A 17,947-nucleotide genomic window follows, 5' to 3' on the forward strand; every position below is an offset into this window, starting at 1 on the left:
ATAGATAGATAGATAGATAGATAGATAGATAGATAGATAGATAGATATAGACTTATTTACATATATATCCACATGTATGTAAAACCATACTATGAATACTTCTGTTTATCAGTTCTTTCTCTGGAGGTGGGTAGCATCTTCCTTCATAAGTCCTTTGTAGTTAATTTGGATATTTATAATATTCAGAATAGCTTAGTCATTCACAGTTATTTTTTGAACAATATTGCTGTTACAGTATACAACGTTCTCTGTTCTGTTCATTTCATCTTACTATTTCATGTAAGTCTTTCCATGTGTTTCTAAAATCAACCTGCTCATCATTTCTTAACACAATAGTATTCCATCGCAGTCATATACCAGAACTTGTTTAGCCATTCCCCAATTAATGAGCATCCCCTCAATTTCTAGTTCTTTGCCACCATGAAGAGAGCTGTTATATATATTTTAGAACACATAGGTTCTTTTCCTTTTCCCCTAATCACTTTGAGAATCAGACCTAATGGCGGTATTGCTGAGTCAAAGGGTAGGGTATAATTCTAGATTGCTCTCCAAAATGGTTGAATAAGTTCACAGTTCCACCAGCAGCGTATTAGTGTTCTAATTTTTCCATATTCCCTCCAACATTTGTCCTTTTTCCTTTCTATCATTTACCCAATTTGATAGGTATAAGATGATACCCCAAAGTTGTTTTCATTCACATTTCTCTAATCAATATATATCGCACTTTATATCTAGATCATGTATCCATTTTGAACTTATCTTAGTAAATGGTATAAGATATTGGTCTATATCCAGTTTCTGCCAGATTGCTTTCCAATTTTCCCAACAATTTTTACCAGATAGTGAATTAGCATCCCAAAAGCTTAAATCTTAACATTTGTCAAACACAGAATTACCATAATAATTTACTAATGTGTATTGTATGTCTACTCTGTTCCACTGATCTACTTTTGTATTTTGTATTTCCTAGTCACTATCCGGTTGGTTTGATAATTACTGCCTTATAGTACAATTTAAGATCTGGCACTGCTAAACCTCTTTCCTTTACATTTTTTTCATTAATTCTTTAATATTTTTTACCTTTTGTTCTTCCAAATGAATTTTGTTATAATTTTTTCTAGCTCAAAATAATATTTTGGTAATTTAATTGAGATGGTATTGAATAAATAGATAGGTTTAGGTAGAATTGTCATTTTTTTAGCTCTGCCCACCCATGGCCAATGAATATTTCTCCAGTTATTTATTTGTATAAAAAGCGTTTTATAATTATGTTCACGTAGTTCTTGGGTTTGCCTTGGCAGGTATACTCCTGGTTATTTTATGCTATCTGCGGTTCTTTTAACTGGGGTATCTCTTACTATCTCTTCGTGGAGGGTTTTGTTGGTGATATATAGAAATGCTGATGATTTATGTAGGTTTATTTTATATTCTACTACTTTGCTAAAATTATTGTTTCAACTAGCTTTTGAGTTGAATCTCTAGGATTTTCCAAATATATCATCGTATCTGCACAAAGAAATAGTTTTATTATTTTATTATTATTTTATACCTTCAATTTCTTTTTCTTCTCTTATTGCTATTGCTAGCTTTTCTAATACAATATTAAATAATATTGGTTATAGTGGGCATGCTTGTTTCACTCCTGATCTTATTGAATAAGCTTCTAGCTTATCCCTGTTACAAATAATGCTTGTTGATAATCTTAGGTAGATGCTTCTTATTATTTTAAGGAAAAATCCATTTATACCTATGCTTTCCAGTGTTTTTAATAGGAATGAGTGTTGTATTTTGTCAAAAGCTTTTTCTGCATCTGTTGATATAATCAATTATGTTAGTAGTTTTCCTTATGTTAAACCCTCGCTACGTTTCTGGTATAAATCCCATTTGATCACAATGTGTAATCTTTGTGATGTATTGTTGTAGTCTCCTAGCTAGTATTTTATTTAGGATTTGTGTATTCGTATTTATTAGTGACCCTATACACTTGATAAAAGTTCTTTTTTTAAAGTCTTACAAAGTGCTTTGCATGTATGTCATTTGATCCTCATAACAGTCCCCAGAATCTAGTACTCTTGTCACTATAGCACATTGCTCCTGATTACCTCCTGCCTTCTCTGGGAGTTTATTTTTATCTCTTCAGTGTTTTCCTCCTCTACTGGCCAGTCATTTCTCCCTCATACCTGTTCAAGTTTCCCTTATCTTTAAGAGGAAAACAAAAACTATTCTCATACCCTTATTCTTCCTTCTGTCTCTCTCTTTCTAAGCACTTGACTTCTTAAAGAAGTAGTATATACTAGTACTGCTTCTCTAAATTCTCCACCCACTCCTCAGTGCCTTGTAATCTATATATCCCTATGGCTTAGCTGAAACTACTTTCCCAGAGAGCATTATTGACCTCCTCCTTGTTAACTCCAGCGTTTTCTGCTTCTATTTTTCTCAGCCTTTCTGTAGCATTGACATTCTTTGAAATTCTCTTCCTTGGCTTCCTTGGTACAATACTGTTCTGTTTTTTCCCTTGCTTGTCTGACTACTCATTCTCTGCCTCCTTTCACTTCTCTCTTTTTCTCCAGCCCTACAAACATAGGCATTCTCCAAAGTTCTAGATTTGTTCCTCTTCTTTTTTTTTCTTTCTACACTATTACTCTTTGATAAAATGAGATAATTTTTGATGTGCTTTGTAAAACTTAGATTTTGTTAAAATGTCTGCTACTCCACATTTTTTGTAGTAGCAAAGAACTAGAATCAAAATAGATACCTGCATATAGATAGCATGCATCGTCAGTTTACCTCTTAGGCATCTCTATATGTTTGTCCAGTCTTTCAAATTCAGCGTGTTCAAAACTGAATTCTTCCATCATTTCTCTAAAACCTATTCCTCCTTCTTACTTTCTTATTAATATTAAAACCACTACCATTCTTGCCATCATACAAAACATTGGTGTTATTTTTAACTTTACCCTTTCCCTTCATTCTCACATCCAGACAGTTGACAAGTGTTTTGCTTTTACCTCCTTCTTGCTGCCCCAACTTCTTAGCCTTGCATTCCAAAGTCTTTGACAATGTGACTCATATCTTTTCAACATATCACCCATTCATTACTCTCCTATATTTTGTACATTATACACATACTCTACATTTCAGCCAAACTCTGCTACTCACTATTCTTGCGCCCTTTTGTGCTTACCTGCCTTTGATCATGTCCTCTGCCCCAAATGTCTTGCTACTACGGTATATGTCTTCCTTTAGAAAGCTTACTCTTCTTTTATGACCCAGCTCAAAATCCATCTTCTGGAAGCATTTTTGGATTCCTTATAATCATGTGTAACACACACATAGTCCTAAACTCCAGAGTAGTGAAATGAGCCTTATTTAGCTTTGTATTCCCTCTAGTTCGTAGCACAACATCTGAAACACAGTACGTATCAGTATCCTTTGTTAAATTATTGAGTTACACACTAATCTTTTATTAAAAAGAAATATTTGATGATAGATAATGGTGTTGGTAGTGGTTCTGAAAAAAGAAAACATTAACAGCAGAGAAGGGTAGACTCAAATAGTCTTAACTTGTACAGGATTTTTTAAAGTAGCATGCTAGGTAGAAGTGCTTTTAAATATGGCTATTCACACCTGACCTTTTCATTAGTGTTACATACATTTCATTGTAAATGAATTCATAGCTTTGATTTATTAATTGTGTCAGTATTATTTTTAATTTTTTTTCAGATATCCAAGATTGGTGCCTTCTGCTGTGGCCTTAGCTTATGCAATCAGCATACAATCATACTTTATGTGTTGTGCATTGCATTGTGGGTTCTCTTCCGACTTTTTAAAGAAATGGTAGGTGTTTAAACCTTGTAAAATGGTACAGATGAAAAACTTTTTGAGGATCTTATTTGGGCTTAACATGATTATGGGACAGCTAGGTGGTGCAATAGATAGAGCACCAGACCTGGAGTCAGGAAGACTCATCTTCCTGAATTCAAATCTGGCCTCAGACACTTACTAACAAGGTAACCCTGGGTAAGTCACTTAACCCTATTTGCCTCTGTTTCCTCATCTGTAAAATGAGCTGGAGAAGTAAATGACAAGCTACTCCAGTATCTTTACCAAGAAAACCCAAAATGGGGTCACAAAGAACTGAATATAACTAAAAAATGACTGAACAACAACAAAACATAATTTTTCTTAAGAAATCAGAGAACCTGAGTGCATAATCTTTTCCATGGGAACAATAGTCCTGCTCATTTGTGCAAAATGTAAATAACCATAATCCCTGAATATAGCAATTTTTTTAAAAAGGATTTATAAAAATTATACAACATTGGACATACTCCCCAAATAGGTCAAAGACAGAGGGAAAGAGGATCTATTGATATATATATATATATAAATATTTATAATAGCATTCTTTGTTGTACCAAAGAACTGGAAACAAAGTGGTGCCCATCATTTAGGAAGTAGATAAAATAAATTATGATATATGAATGTAATTGGATATTTTTGTGCCATAGGAGATGATAAAAATGATGGCTTCAGAGAAACGTAGAAAGAATTGTCTGAACTGATGCTTAGTGAAGTGAGTAGAACCAAGAATAGAGTTTAAACAGCAATTACAATAATGTAAAGGAAAATGACTTTGAAATATTTAAGAATGCAGATTAATGCAGTAACCAGTTATGACTTCAAAAGACTGATGATGAGGCATGCTTCTCTCTTTGTAGAAGGGCAAGAGACTAGAGATGCAGAATGAGACATGCATTTTCAGACACAGCCGGTCTGCAGATTTGTTTTGCTTGACTCTACTTATTCGTTACAAGAGAAGGCTGAGGGGCAGGGTAGGGAAAGGGGAGGTAGGGAAGGCAGTGTTAGGGGGTAGTGATTATTGTCAATTCATCAAGTATTTATTAAGTACTTGCTATTTGCCATGCTCTATGCTGGGCTCTAGAGATACAAATAGAAAGACTGAAACAATCTCTACTCTTAGTGAGCTTACATTTTAACAGGAGAAAAGCAAAAACACACAATTACACAAAGAATAAATATAAAGAGTAGTCTATATACAAATATAGAGTAGTTTAATACAAAATGTTTTGGGAAAGAGAGTCCCTGTTGGGAGGGTCAGGAAGGACTCCATATAAAAGGTTGTGCCTGAACTATATCTTGAAAGAGGCATTCTTTAAGGCAAAGGTAAGGAGGAAGTACATTACAGGCATGGGAAATGACCAGCGCAAAGGAACAGAGATGGGAGATTGAGATGGAGTATCCTATGAAGAACAGAGAAAAAGTCACTTTGACTAGACTGTAGAGTGCGGAGAGGGAATAATATACTATAAGGCTAGAAATAATTGATTATTTTCCCTACGTTTCTGTTACAAACTCTTGGATCAAAATGGAAGTTGTGGGGGTGGAGCATGTATAGCTTTATTCATGTTTATAGTTGACATTTATAGCCAGCATTTATAGGGTGCTTTTGGGTTTGCAAAGTGCTTTACAAATATTAGCTTATTTTATCCTCATAACATCCTCATTCTATATATGTTACTATTATCCCCATTTTACAGATGAGGAATGAGACAGAAGTTGAGTGATTTGCCCAGTCACACAGCTAGCAAGCATCTGAGTCTACATTTGAACTCAGGTCTTTTTGACTCCAGATCTAGCAGCCTATGAACTACACCATAATGTTATGTATTAGTATTCAGTAATGATATTTTCTCTTTCTGCTTTAATGTAGTCTATCTTTTAAAACAATTTGTATACTTGTTCTTTCCATTTCCTATTGATGCTTTTTATATGGCACCTGAATAATTATAAATATTAAATATTCTTATTAAATTACTTTATTATCTATTTACTTTTTTGACTTTTTGGGGCAGTTTGGCTTTTTCCTTTGGAGGAGGGGGTGTTATAGAATGATCCAGGAGTGTGACTGCAGTAGTGATGAAGCTACCAATTCATATCAGCAATTGTTCTGCAACTTATAATTTTAGAATAGCCTGAGACAATGAGAGATTAAGTGACTTTCCCATGGTCACAAAGTCATTATTTGTCAGAAGCAGGATTTGAACCCAGGTATTTCTGATCTGTGATCAGTTTCTGGGATGGGTGAAGAGTGTAAGGGCGGAGAAGCAGAATCAGACATATTCAGTTATGTTGGTATTGTTGCTTCCATTCCCTTCCTTTCTTTCCCTTTTTCCTTTGTAATTGGAGCAAGGTGGGCAAGAGAGAGAAAAATTTAAGGGAATATGAGAAGAAAAAATATAAATAACAATTGTAACTGTGAATGGGATGCCTCACCTTTTAAATGTATAAGGATAACAGAATGGGCTAGAAAGCAGAATCCAACAATATGTTGTTTACAAGAGAGAGACACACTTGAAACAAAAATACACACACAGACTTGAAATGAGGACCTGGAGTAGAATTTGTGCTTTAGGCAAAATTTAAAAACTAGGCATACTGACCTTCTCAGACAAGGCAGCAAGAAAATCAGACATAGTTGTGGGAGATAAATATAAAAACTACATTGTACTCAAAAGCACCATAAATAATAAAACAATATCATTGCTTCTATATAAATGCATCAAGTGACATGGCATCCAAGCACTTAAAGAAAAAGCTCATCAAATTGCAGGGAAAAAGAGGCAACAAAACTAGAATACTTGGGGACTTCAGTATGACCTTTTCACACCTAAACAAATCTAACAGATAAGAATGAAGTGAATGACGTAAATAAAATTTAAAACAGTTAGATCTGATAGATCTCTATCAATTAATAAAAAAATCAAAGGGAGTATGTATATGTGTGTGTGTGTGTATAGATATAGATATATCTATATCTATATCTATATATACACGTTTCTCAACCTTGCAATTCACATTTACAAAATTGACCATTATGCTGTGGCATAAAAAACTCCTAAAATGTAGAAGAGCAGAAAAGTTAAATACATTCTTTCCTGACTGCAGCTTAATAAGACATATTCAGTAAGGGTCATTTGAAGAAAAGATTCAAATTCAGATGGAGACTAAAAAATATAATCCTAAAGAAATATTTGTGCATCAAACAAAAAAAAATAGAAACAATAAGCAATCGTACCAAAGAAAATGATCACAAATGGAACAGCGTGCCAAAACTTTTTGGATGCAACAAAGGTAGTCCTAAAGAGAAAATATATATATATATAACGAAACACTTTCCTCAGTTGGACTTGCAACTAAAATAAGGGGAAAAAGAGCATCAACAAAATATTTTGATTGATTGATTCTTGATGTTTCACAGAGTCATTAGCTTCTGCTTGTCCAATTCTAATTTTTTCAAAATTATTTTCTTCATTTAGCTTTTGTATCTACTTTTCAATTTGACTAATCCTATTTTTTAAGGAGTTCTTTTCTTCAGTAAATGTTTGTACATCTTTTTCCATGTGGCCAATTCTGCTTTTTAAGGTGTTCTCTTCACTGAATTTTTGTGCCTCTTTTACCATTTGTCCTATTCTGTTTTTTAAGGTGTTATTTTCAGTATTTTTTTTTGTGCTTCTTTTACCAAGATGTTCTCTTTTGTCATGATGTTCTTGCATTGCTGTCATTTCTTTTCCCAATTTTACCTGTACCTCTCTTATTTGATTTTTAAATCCTTTTTCAGATCTTCCAAGACCTGAGACTAATTTGGATTATTCTTTGAGGCTTTGGATGTAGCAGTTTTGACTTTGTTGTCTTCTTCTGAGTTTGTGTTTTTATCTTCCCTGTCACCATAGTAACTTTTTATGGTCAGGATCTTTTTTGTTGTTTACTTATTTTTCCAGCCTATTTTTGAGTTGTACCTTATATTGAAATTGGGCTGTACTCCTGGGCTGGACAGGGCACTGTCCCAAGCTTCAGGTTTTTTGTGCAGCTGTTTTCAGAGCTAGTTCTAGGGGTCTGTAAGCTTTCAGTTCCTCCAAGGTGGTATGATTTAAGGAGAGGTGTATTTACTACTCTCTTGGCCTGTGCTCTGTTATGTGAGCGACCACAAGCACTATTTTTCACCTTGGAACTGTGACCAGGGCCCTCGTTCCCCTATGGACACAAGTTCAGGTGGGCTAGCGCTCCTCGTCACCCTGGGACTATGCTCCAGGACTGCAATGTGCATCTGAATATGAGTAATGCAACAGAGTACTACACCCAGTGCCAGCAAAGGAACCCCTGAAATTTTCAGACAAGTTGTCCCTCCCCTTGCCGTCCGTGGGCTGAGAGCTCTAGAAGTAGCTGCTGTTACCCCCAAGGCTTGCTGCTGGTTTCCTGTGGCACGGCCTGTCCTGACACAGCCTACTGTGGAGTGTGCTCCACTCTCACCTCGGGTGACAGCCCTTTCCTGCAAACCTTCTAGGTGGTCTCAGGTTGGAAATTTGTCTCACCCCATCCTGTGAGTTTTCTGCCACCCTAAATTTTGTTTTGATGCATTATTTAAAGTTGTTTGGAGAGGAATTTGGGAGAGCTCAGGTGAGTCTTTGCCTTTTCTCTGCCATCTTGGCTCTGCCTCCTTCCTTCTCTCTTAAGTGACAGAGGTTGGAAGTAGAAAGAGATCACTGAGTCCTCCATCCTTGCTAGAATTAACATCTCTCACCAGCAGGGTTATTTGAGGCTTTGTCTGAAGGTCTATAGTTTTCTAGATTATTGCCCAGTTTATTTGTTTCCTTATTCACTGCCTGTTCCAGAGGGAAACTATATATTCTGATTGCTAAGTAACTGTTCTTAAAAAATTGGCAGATATTTTGGTAAAGTTGTACTTATACTCCTCATTTAACATTTTATGCGTTTCATTATTGCTATACTAAATGCTTTATTTTCTACTATAGAATATCCATTTGATAATGCTAATGCAATTGTCATTACTTATTCTACTCAGGTGAAATTTGATTGTGAGCTCCTCCATTGTAAGGATTGTCTTTTTTTTTTTTTTGTATCTCTAGTGCTTAGCATAGGGTTGACTACATGGTGTAGTAAATGGAGTGCTGGACCTGGAGTCAGGAAGACCTGGGTTCAAATCTAGCCTCAGGTACTTCCTAGCTGTGTGACCCTGGGCAAGTCACCTAACCCTTTTTGCCTTAATTTCCTCATCGTAAAATGAGCTGGAGAAGAAAATGGCAAACCATTTCAGTAACTTTGCCAAGAAAACCCCAGAACAGGGTCATAAAGATTTGGACACGACTGAAACAAGTGAATAACAACAGCAAAGTGCTTAGCACAGTGCTTGGTACATATCTGGGGCTTAATAAATGCTTATTGACTGAATTTGAGTCTTGAGTTTATTAAATGTAGATGTCCCTCTTTGCCTTAAAGTAAAACCTGACATCTTCCAAAAGAGTCATTATAATTTTTAAAAACATCCAACATTTGAACTTTTCAAATTCACCAGGGGATATAACTCTGAAATCATCTTTGCAAAATCTTGTGGATTTTTTCCTTTATTTTAGAATTTAGTTTGATGAGAAAAAAATATTCTCCAAATTAAGTACAAGAGGTCTTCCATTTTAGAGGGGATAACTTACCAGAAAAAAGCCAATTAAAGTAAATCCATTTGAAGCTTAGATGATTGTTTCATAGAAAGTAGTTTTTAAAATATTTGTTTGGGGCTTTATCTTGAAAAATGAAAATTAATTATTGAAATAGTTTATTTTAGTAAACTTGCGTTTTAAAAAATGAAGCTTACAATTGCAGTTATGCTCTAATTCTTATAGTAAAAATTTTTTGGTGGTGGTGTTTGGTGTGATTTTTGGGGCAAAGTTGTATGATATGACATGCTTCTAGTCTTATCTGATTTTCTCAGCAAGAACATATAGTCATGATTGAAAGATATTTCAGGGCTTCACCAATTTTCCCAATTTGATTCTTTGATATTCAGGTCATTCCTTTTTTATTATTATTATTATTTAAGCCAGAGGCTAACCTAAAAACATTTGGTGAGATTGGCTAGGTTATTAAGCAGGAATATGTGTTTGAATGCAATCATTCCCCTGGAATTTCATCTTTTCCCCTTTTCTACATTTCACTATCCCTTAACATTTCCCCCATCTCCTCCTTTACTCCAGTCTCATGAAGAGGTAGGCAACCCTACTTCTCACCAAGACCAGCTCCTGTTTAAGTACAGTTGATCTTATCTCTTCCAATTCATTAGTCTCATAATTGTTACCCTACATTTCTCTTCAGCTCTCCCTATCTTACAAGTTCCTTTCCTGGTGTTTACAAAAAAGCCCATATTTCCCCATTTTTAAAAAAAGTCTTCTCTAAATTCTACCACCCCTCCCTGCATTTCATTTTATATCTGTCTTCTCTGTTTTAGTCAAACCTCTTATAAAGTCTGTCTATACTCTTCATCTACTCCCTCTCCTCTCACATTTCTAAATTCTTCGTAATTTGGCCTCTGACCTTATTACTATGCAGAAACCACTTTCTCCATAATTATCAATAATCTCTTATTTGCCAAATCTAATGGCCTTTTCTCAGTTCTTTTCTTTCTTGACCTCTCTGTAACACATGACACAGTGACTCCCCTCTCTTTCTGGGTAATTTCTCCTCTCTGGATTTTCTCAACACTGTTCCTTCCAAGTTCTTCCTATCCCTTGACTGCATCATTAACTATCACATGCTCCCTAACTGGGTGTATCTCAGGGCTATGTTCTGATGCTTCTCATTTCTTTCCAATCTTATTTGATGCGCTCCCACAGATTGAATCATCATTTCTATGCAGATGACTCCTAGATCTCTATATCTAGCCATAGTCTGTCTCTGAGATACTGTCCTTTTACTGGATATTTCAAACTAGATATCCTATAGGCATCTCATACATAAAATTTACAAATCAGAATTCACTGTCTTTTCTCAAACCCACCTGTTCTCCATACTTTCCTGTTAAGGGAACCACCACTCCTTAAGGCCCTCATCACCTCTAGCCTAGGTTATCATGAATAGCCTCCTAAGTGGTCTTCCTGCCTTAAGTCTCTCTCCTCTCCAATTCATTCTCCACGTAGCTGCCAATGTGATTTTTCTTAAAATAGTCACACACACACACACACACACACACACACACACACACACACACTCTCTTAAGAAACTCTGGTGGTTCCTTGTAACCTTTAGAATCAAATATCCTTGACATTTAAGGCTCTTCATAACTTTCCTTCTTATTCATTCATTATTCCCTCTTTGTTTTCTATAGTCCAGAATTTCATACTATTCCTCACACGTGACATTCCATCTCTTTTCTCCATGTCTTTGCACTGGCTATTTCCCATGCCAGGAATACACTTTCTCCCCACTTCAGCTCCTTGGAATCTCTGGTTTTCTTCAAGACTCACCTGAAATGCCTTCTTCTACAAGAGGCTTTTCTTAGCCCCTTCGGCTTCTAGTGTCTTCTCCACCAAGGTTACTTTATATCTGTTTTGTATATGTTTAATAATACCTAGGTATATTCATGTTATCTCCTTCTTTAGAATATAAGTTCTTTGAGGACAGGGACTGTTTTGCTTTTGTCCTTGTAAATGTGACTGGCACGTAGCTTTAAGCTCTTAATGAATGAATGTGCATTATTGACAAATTTTCTAAGTGGTTCATTAGTATGACTTCTGCTTCCCAATGTGATTTCAAGTGGAGGCATCGTGGTGTAGTTAGGTAGTTAGCCAGCCCCAGAATCGAGAAGACTCTTTTTTTTTTTTTGGTGAGGTAATCAGGGTTAAGTGACTTGCCCAAGGTCACACAGCTAGTACGTGTCAAGTGTTTGGTTTGAGGCCGAATTTGAACTCAGGTCCTCCTGACTTCAGGGCCGGTGCTCTATCCACTGCGCCACCTAGCTGCCCCGTTCAAGAAGATTCTTGACTCCAGCCCTGCCACTGATGCATACTGTCTATGTGACTTTGGGCAAAGCTCCAGGCAACTCTCCTAGATTTTAAGTTACAGAATAGTTACTGATCTGCATTGGTAGAGGGATTTTTACCGCTGTGTAGTTCCCTGTAGAGGTCATTGCAATCACAGTCCTGAAACAAAAAAAGTAGTGTCTGAAGACTCAGATAATAGTGAGATAATGAGAGCCCCATATGTGTATGTGTATATCTCAAGAAAAAGCTTAAAATTTTACTTTAATACCCTGTAGTGCATATTCTACATTATGTATTGTAATCAAGAAGAGTTATTTTTAAATATTAAAGAACATTTCAAAACAATAGTATAATGTAAAGACTATTATCCACTCTGCCATTTTAATAAAACATCTAAAATAGCTACCCAAGAAATACTTGCAGCGGTATTCCATGTTATATGTTATATAATCGTGATAGAGACAATGAACCAAGTCTGCTGCTGATGATGACAGGAAAGTATACCAACATTGGAAGGACATTTTCTGGCATATGCAACACAAGCCAACAACACTTAATCACTTCAAAGTGGGTTATCTCAGCTTTGCAGGGCTTCAGCCATCTATATATGTCATGACATGATTTAAATGTAAAAAATGCAACGAATATGATACTCATGAGTCTTTCCTAATGTCATTTGCTTCACTCAAAATTCACCTGGCCGTGCAGAGAAGAGAAGATCAGGCTGATGAAATTTTCTTAGTAATCCATAGTAATCGGAAGGTTTAACGAAGTATTTTGTGGTAGCTTACTATAAATTGAGAGATCAGCTTTGTGAATATATTTCATGGTTTTCTTGGTGTGTCTCAAAGTTCCAAATAATTAAACTAAAATAAGTATTGTAATACGATCTTATATGTTTTGACACAGGAGCTTTCCCTAGGCCATTTGCTAATGCTGAGTCTCTTCTTCTGTGCTGGTTTTCTGCCTTATCTCTACCTGCCTGTCTCATCCTACCTCAATCAAGCTCGTTGGACCTGGGGAGACCAGACTACATTTTCAGGATTTCTGACACATTTTCTTAGGGAAGAGTATGGAACATTCAACCTAGTAAGTTTATTTTTCAATCCTTTTAAAATGAAATTTATAAGAAAATTTCCTTCAGTTTTCTTCCTGGGCAATTATTAGAAAAATTATGTTATTTAGACTTTTCATCTTAGTTATTTATATGACAAACTTTTCCTTGGGATGTGCCTTTGAGGATGCCTTAGAAAGTGTTGGAATCATTTAATCCACCTTTTTTTTGTTATTGAGGTAGGATAATATTCTTTTCAGATAACAAGCATTAAAAAGACTTTGCTGCATACAGTGGAAACAACATTTCAATAATTTTAGCAGTAGGTGTCACTGTGAGCATTGGGTTTATGAATAAAAACTATTAGAGGAAAGTTGAAGAATGAATCCAATATTTTTGGTTGCCCTGGTTGAATTATGATCATTCACAATTTTGTTATACACTCTAAGTGGTTAATATTCAGTCTAAGACTAGATAAGTTTTTTTGAAAGAAGTTAGATGTGTGTGTGTGTGTGTGTGTGTGTGTGTGTGTGTGTGTGCGCGCGCACGTGCATAGTCACTGTTTGGAGAAAATGTACTTCTGAATGATTTTAAAGGTCTTAGTTTCAGGAAGATAACTATAAACATGCACCATATATAAATTAGAGAGTGAGAAAAAACACAATCTGCTATAATATGTTTGGTATATGAAAAATGGAAGAACAATCAGTAGTCTTATTAAGAGACTATTTTGATTAGGATGGTTAGGATAATAATTTATTAATTCCCTATGCCATGGTCAATATATGGAAATGTCATTATATGAAGTAGTGCTAATTGTATGAAAATGTTAATTGAGATTCAAGAGCAACTTGGAAATAGAGAATGAAATTCACTTATCGCTTATGAAATTAGTAATTATGTACCAATAAGCATAATAGGACCAAAGATTGACATACAGATGATTGGAATTGTCTATAAAGCTGTAGAGCTAACTAATGAAATTGTTAATTAACTCTTCCTTCTGGAAACATTATTTCAGTTGGTGTTTAGCTTATGATCTAAATCATAGAAACATAGATTTACAGCTGAAAGGTACCTTGAAGGTCATTTATTTCAACCCCCTTACTTTAAAGACGTGGACTTGCCCAAGGTCACACAAATAATAGTGCCAGACTGGTATTCAAAGCCTGGTGCTTTGACCATTATTTTTTGGAGTTCTTTTTTAAAACATTATGGCAGCTTATACTACCTTATCTATTTTCTTTTAAAAATGCTTTCTTAAGATTCTGAAACAATGATTTTGAAAAATAAAATGTATTATATATTCTAAATGTATTCTTAAATTCAAAAAACTAAAATATACTATGATTTAATTCTTGTATGCATCATTGAGTGTAACTATTTCTCTTTTATGACCAGGCCAAATCTGAGATAGGATCCAGTATGTCTGAAATATTGCTGTGAGTAAAAAATATGTGGAACAACTTTTAAATGCGTTTTCTGTTACTAGAATTTATTTTTCAGAACTTGTAAGGATTGTTGGTTTTCCTCTGAGGAAATAGCATCCAACTCTGATAATGTGTTTCTACCTTTGTTTTTTTCTTTATATACTGATACTTGTTCTTGAATAGAAAACAAAACGTCGAATGCAGGCAAATATTGTCTGAGAGTTGTATACTAAAACATGACATTTCTGTTTGCTGTAAGATCACCCAAAACAGAATTTTTAGAAATAACTTATTCTTTGTCCTAGATTTTTGGTAATAATCTTTCTTTAGAAATTATTATTTAAACATTTTATCTACCCAAAATTTGAACAAATGTTTTCACATAATTCATATAATGAACTAAGATATTTTGATTCTTCAGAGATTCATTTATTTAGGATTTCAAATTTTTTTAAGCTGTCATTGTAGTATATGTCCAAGTAGAAAAAATTCTTCTTGACTTCTATATTGATTAATATCACTCTACAGAGGCAGCATGATGTAGTTCAGAGGTGTCAAACACATGGCTAGCAGGTTCTGCAACACTCCTGACTGTGGCCAAACCAGATTAAAATGCAATTAGTTAATGTTTAACAAAATAAATAAATATATATTACAACATAGATAAGGTTAATTTGTGGTTTTCTAAGTCACTACATGGCCACCAGGGATCCTTATGGAAGGTTTAGTGGCCTGCATTTCTCTTTCAATTTGACACCACTGGTATAGTGGATAGGGAGCTAATCAATTGGGTTCATGTGCCACCATGGACTCATACTGGCTTTGTGACTGGGCAAGTTCCTTTACTTCTCAGTGACCCAGGCAGAACTCTTAAGACTATAAATTAAAGAGCAAATGCTAATCTACATTGGTAGAGGGAATTTCCTCATCTGTAGTTCTCTGTATCTGTGAAATCAAAGGTCCAGTCAAAATCACCCTAATAAGAACCTAATTGCAATTGAACCACTTAACAATTTATTTTTTCAACAAGTAATATGACTTGCTAAATCTTAAGTAATGGTACTTGAAAGGGTGATTTGCTGAAGAATAGACAAATTGAGACTGACTGAAATCTGTCTTGCCCTACAGGGAAGTAGGAGGGGAAGGAGATGGGGAGACTGATAGAAGGGACTTGTGGATTGGAGGAGGCAGTTGTCAGAAGCAAAACACTTTTTTTTTAATGGTAATTTTTATTTATTTTTTTGTTTTCAACATTTACTTCCACAAGATTTTGAGTTCCAAATTTTCACCCCATCTCACCCCTCCCCCCACCCCAAGATGGCACACATTCTAAATACCCCTTCCCCTAGTCTGCCTTCCCTTCTATCTCTCCCCCCCTTCTCTGATCCCCTCCCCTTCAATTTTCCTGTAGGGCAGGATGGATTTCTGTACCCCATTTCCTGTATTTCTTATTTCCCAGTTGCATGTGGAAACATTTTTTTAAACGTGTTTTTAAAACTTTGGGTTCCAAATTTTCTCCCTTCCTCCCTCCCCACCCACCCTCATTGAAAAGGTAAGCAACTAGATATAGGTTATATATGTGCAGTGATGCAAAACACTTCCATAATAGACATGCTGTGAAAAACTAACTCTATTTCCCTTAATCCTATCCCGTGCACCCATTTATTCTATTCTTTCTTTTGACCCTGTCCCTCCTCAGAAGTATTTGCTTCTGATTACCCCCTTTCCCAATCTACCCTCTTCTCTATCATCCCCCTACTCTCTTGTCCCCTTCCCCCCCATTTTCCTGTAGGATAAGACAGATTTCCACACCCAAATGAGTGTGTATGTTATTCCCCCCTTAAGTCAAATCCTATGAGAATAAGATTCACTCATTCCCTCTCACTTTCCCCCGTTTCCCCTCCACTGTAAGAGCCTTTTCTTTTCTGTTGTTTTTCTTTTTTGTGGGATAATTTACCCCGTTCTACCTCTCCTTTTCTCCTTCTCCTAGTATATTCCTCTCTCACCCCTTAATTTTATTCTCCAGATATGACCCTTTCATCTTCAACTCACCCTGTGCCCTCTATCTATCTATATATACATACATATAATTTTTTCTCTTCAACTACCCTAATACTGACAAAGGTCTCATGAGTTACAAATATCATCTTTCCATGCACGAATGTAAACAGTTCAACCTTAATAAGTCTCTTATGATTTTCTCTTTCCTGTTTACCTCTTCATGTTCCACTTGAGTCTTGTATTTGAAAATCAAATTTCTATTCAACTCTGGTCTTTTCATCAAGAATGCTTGAAAGTCCTCTATTTCACTGAATGACCATTTTTTCCCCTGCGGGATTATACTCAGTTTTGCTGGGTAGGTGATTCTTGGTTGTAATCTTATCTCCTTTGCTCTCCAGAATATTATATTCCATGCCCTGCGGTTCCTTAATATAGAAGCAGCTAAATCTTGTGTTATCCTGATTGTGTTTCCACGATACTTGAATTGTTTCTTTCTGGCTGCTTGTAATATTTTCTCCTTGACCTGGGAACTCTGGAATTTGGCTACAATATTCCTAGTAGTTGAAGCAAAACACTTTTGAGAACAATCAAGGTGAAAGGTAGGATAGAGGGAAATACACAGTAATTGTAACTGTGAAAAAAATTTTACAGCAAGTTTTTCTGATAAAGTCCTAATTTCTCATATAGAGAACTGAGTCAAATTTAAGAATGCAAGTCATTCCCCAGTTGGTAAATGGTCACGGGATAAGAACAGACAGTTTTCAGAAGAAATTAAAACTATCTACAGTCATATGAAAAAAATGCTCTAAATCACTATTGATTAGAGAAATACTAGCATTTAAAAATAACCCCAAAGGGGCAGCTAGATGGCACAGTGGATAGAGCACTGGCCCTGAAGTCAGGAGGACCTGAGTTCATATCCTGCTTCAGACACATAACACTTAGTACCTGTGTGAGCCTGGGCAAGTCACTTAACCTCAATTGCCTCACCAAAAAGCAAAATAATAATAATAATAATAATAATAATAACACCACCAAGGTACCACCTCACACCTATCAGATGGGCAAATATAACAGAAAAGAAAAATAACAAATGTTGGAGGGGATATGGGAAAATTGGGACACTAATATATTGTTGATGGAGTTGTGAACTGATCTAACTATTCTGGAGAGCAGTTTTGAACAATGCCCAAGGGACTATAAAACTGTGAATACCCTTTGATCCAGCAATACTACTTCTAGGTCTGTATCCGAAAGAGATTTTTAAAAAAGGAAAAGGAAAAGGACCTCTGTACAAAAATATTCTACTTGTGGTGGCAAAAAATTGGAAATTGATAAGATGCCCATCTATTGAAGAATAGCTGAAGAAGTTGTGGTATATGATTGTGATGGAATACTGTTGTGCTAGAAGAAATGACAAGCAGGATGGTTACAGGAAAACCTGCAAAGACATATGTGAACTGATTCAAAGTGAAGTGAGTGGAACCAGAACATTGTACACAATAACAGCAATAATGTATAGTAATCAATTATTGTGAATGACTTAGTTTTTCTCAATAATACGGTGATCCAAGACAGTTCCAAAGGACTTATGATAAAAAGTGCTATGCACC

General features: G+C 35.5%; 1 protein-coding gene across 3 annotated transcripts in view; it reads left to right on the forward strand.

Annotated features, from left to right (window-relative positions):
* TMEM260 (transmembrane protein 260) overlaps positions 1-17,947 on the forward strand; it is an 87,797-nt gene that overhangs the window by 51,226 nt on the left and 18,624 nt on the right. For all 3 annotated transcript variants that reach the window (XM_027842837.1, XM_027842839.1, XM_027842838.1), the window contains exons 5-7: positions 3,724-3,837; positions 12,759-12,938; positions 14,305-14,345. In XM_027842837.1, coding sequence (XP_027698638.1) covers positions 3,724-3,837; positions 12,759-12,938; positions 14,305-14,345 — 335 coding nt within the window. The remainder of the gene's footprint in view (positions 1-3,723; positions 3,838-12,758; positions 12,939-14,304; positions 14,346-17,947) is intronic.

The sequence above is a fragment of the Vombatus ursinus genome, unplaced genomic scaffold (genome assembly GCF_900497805.2).
Source record: "Vombatus ursinus unplaced genomic scaffold, bare-nosed wombat genome assembly UNPS02014893.1, whole genome shotgun sequence".
Classification (NCBI taxonomy): Eukaryota; Metazoa; Chordata; class Mammalia; order Diprotodontia; family Vombatidae; genus Vombatus; species Vombatus ursinus.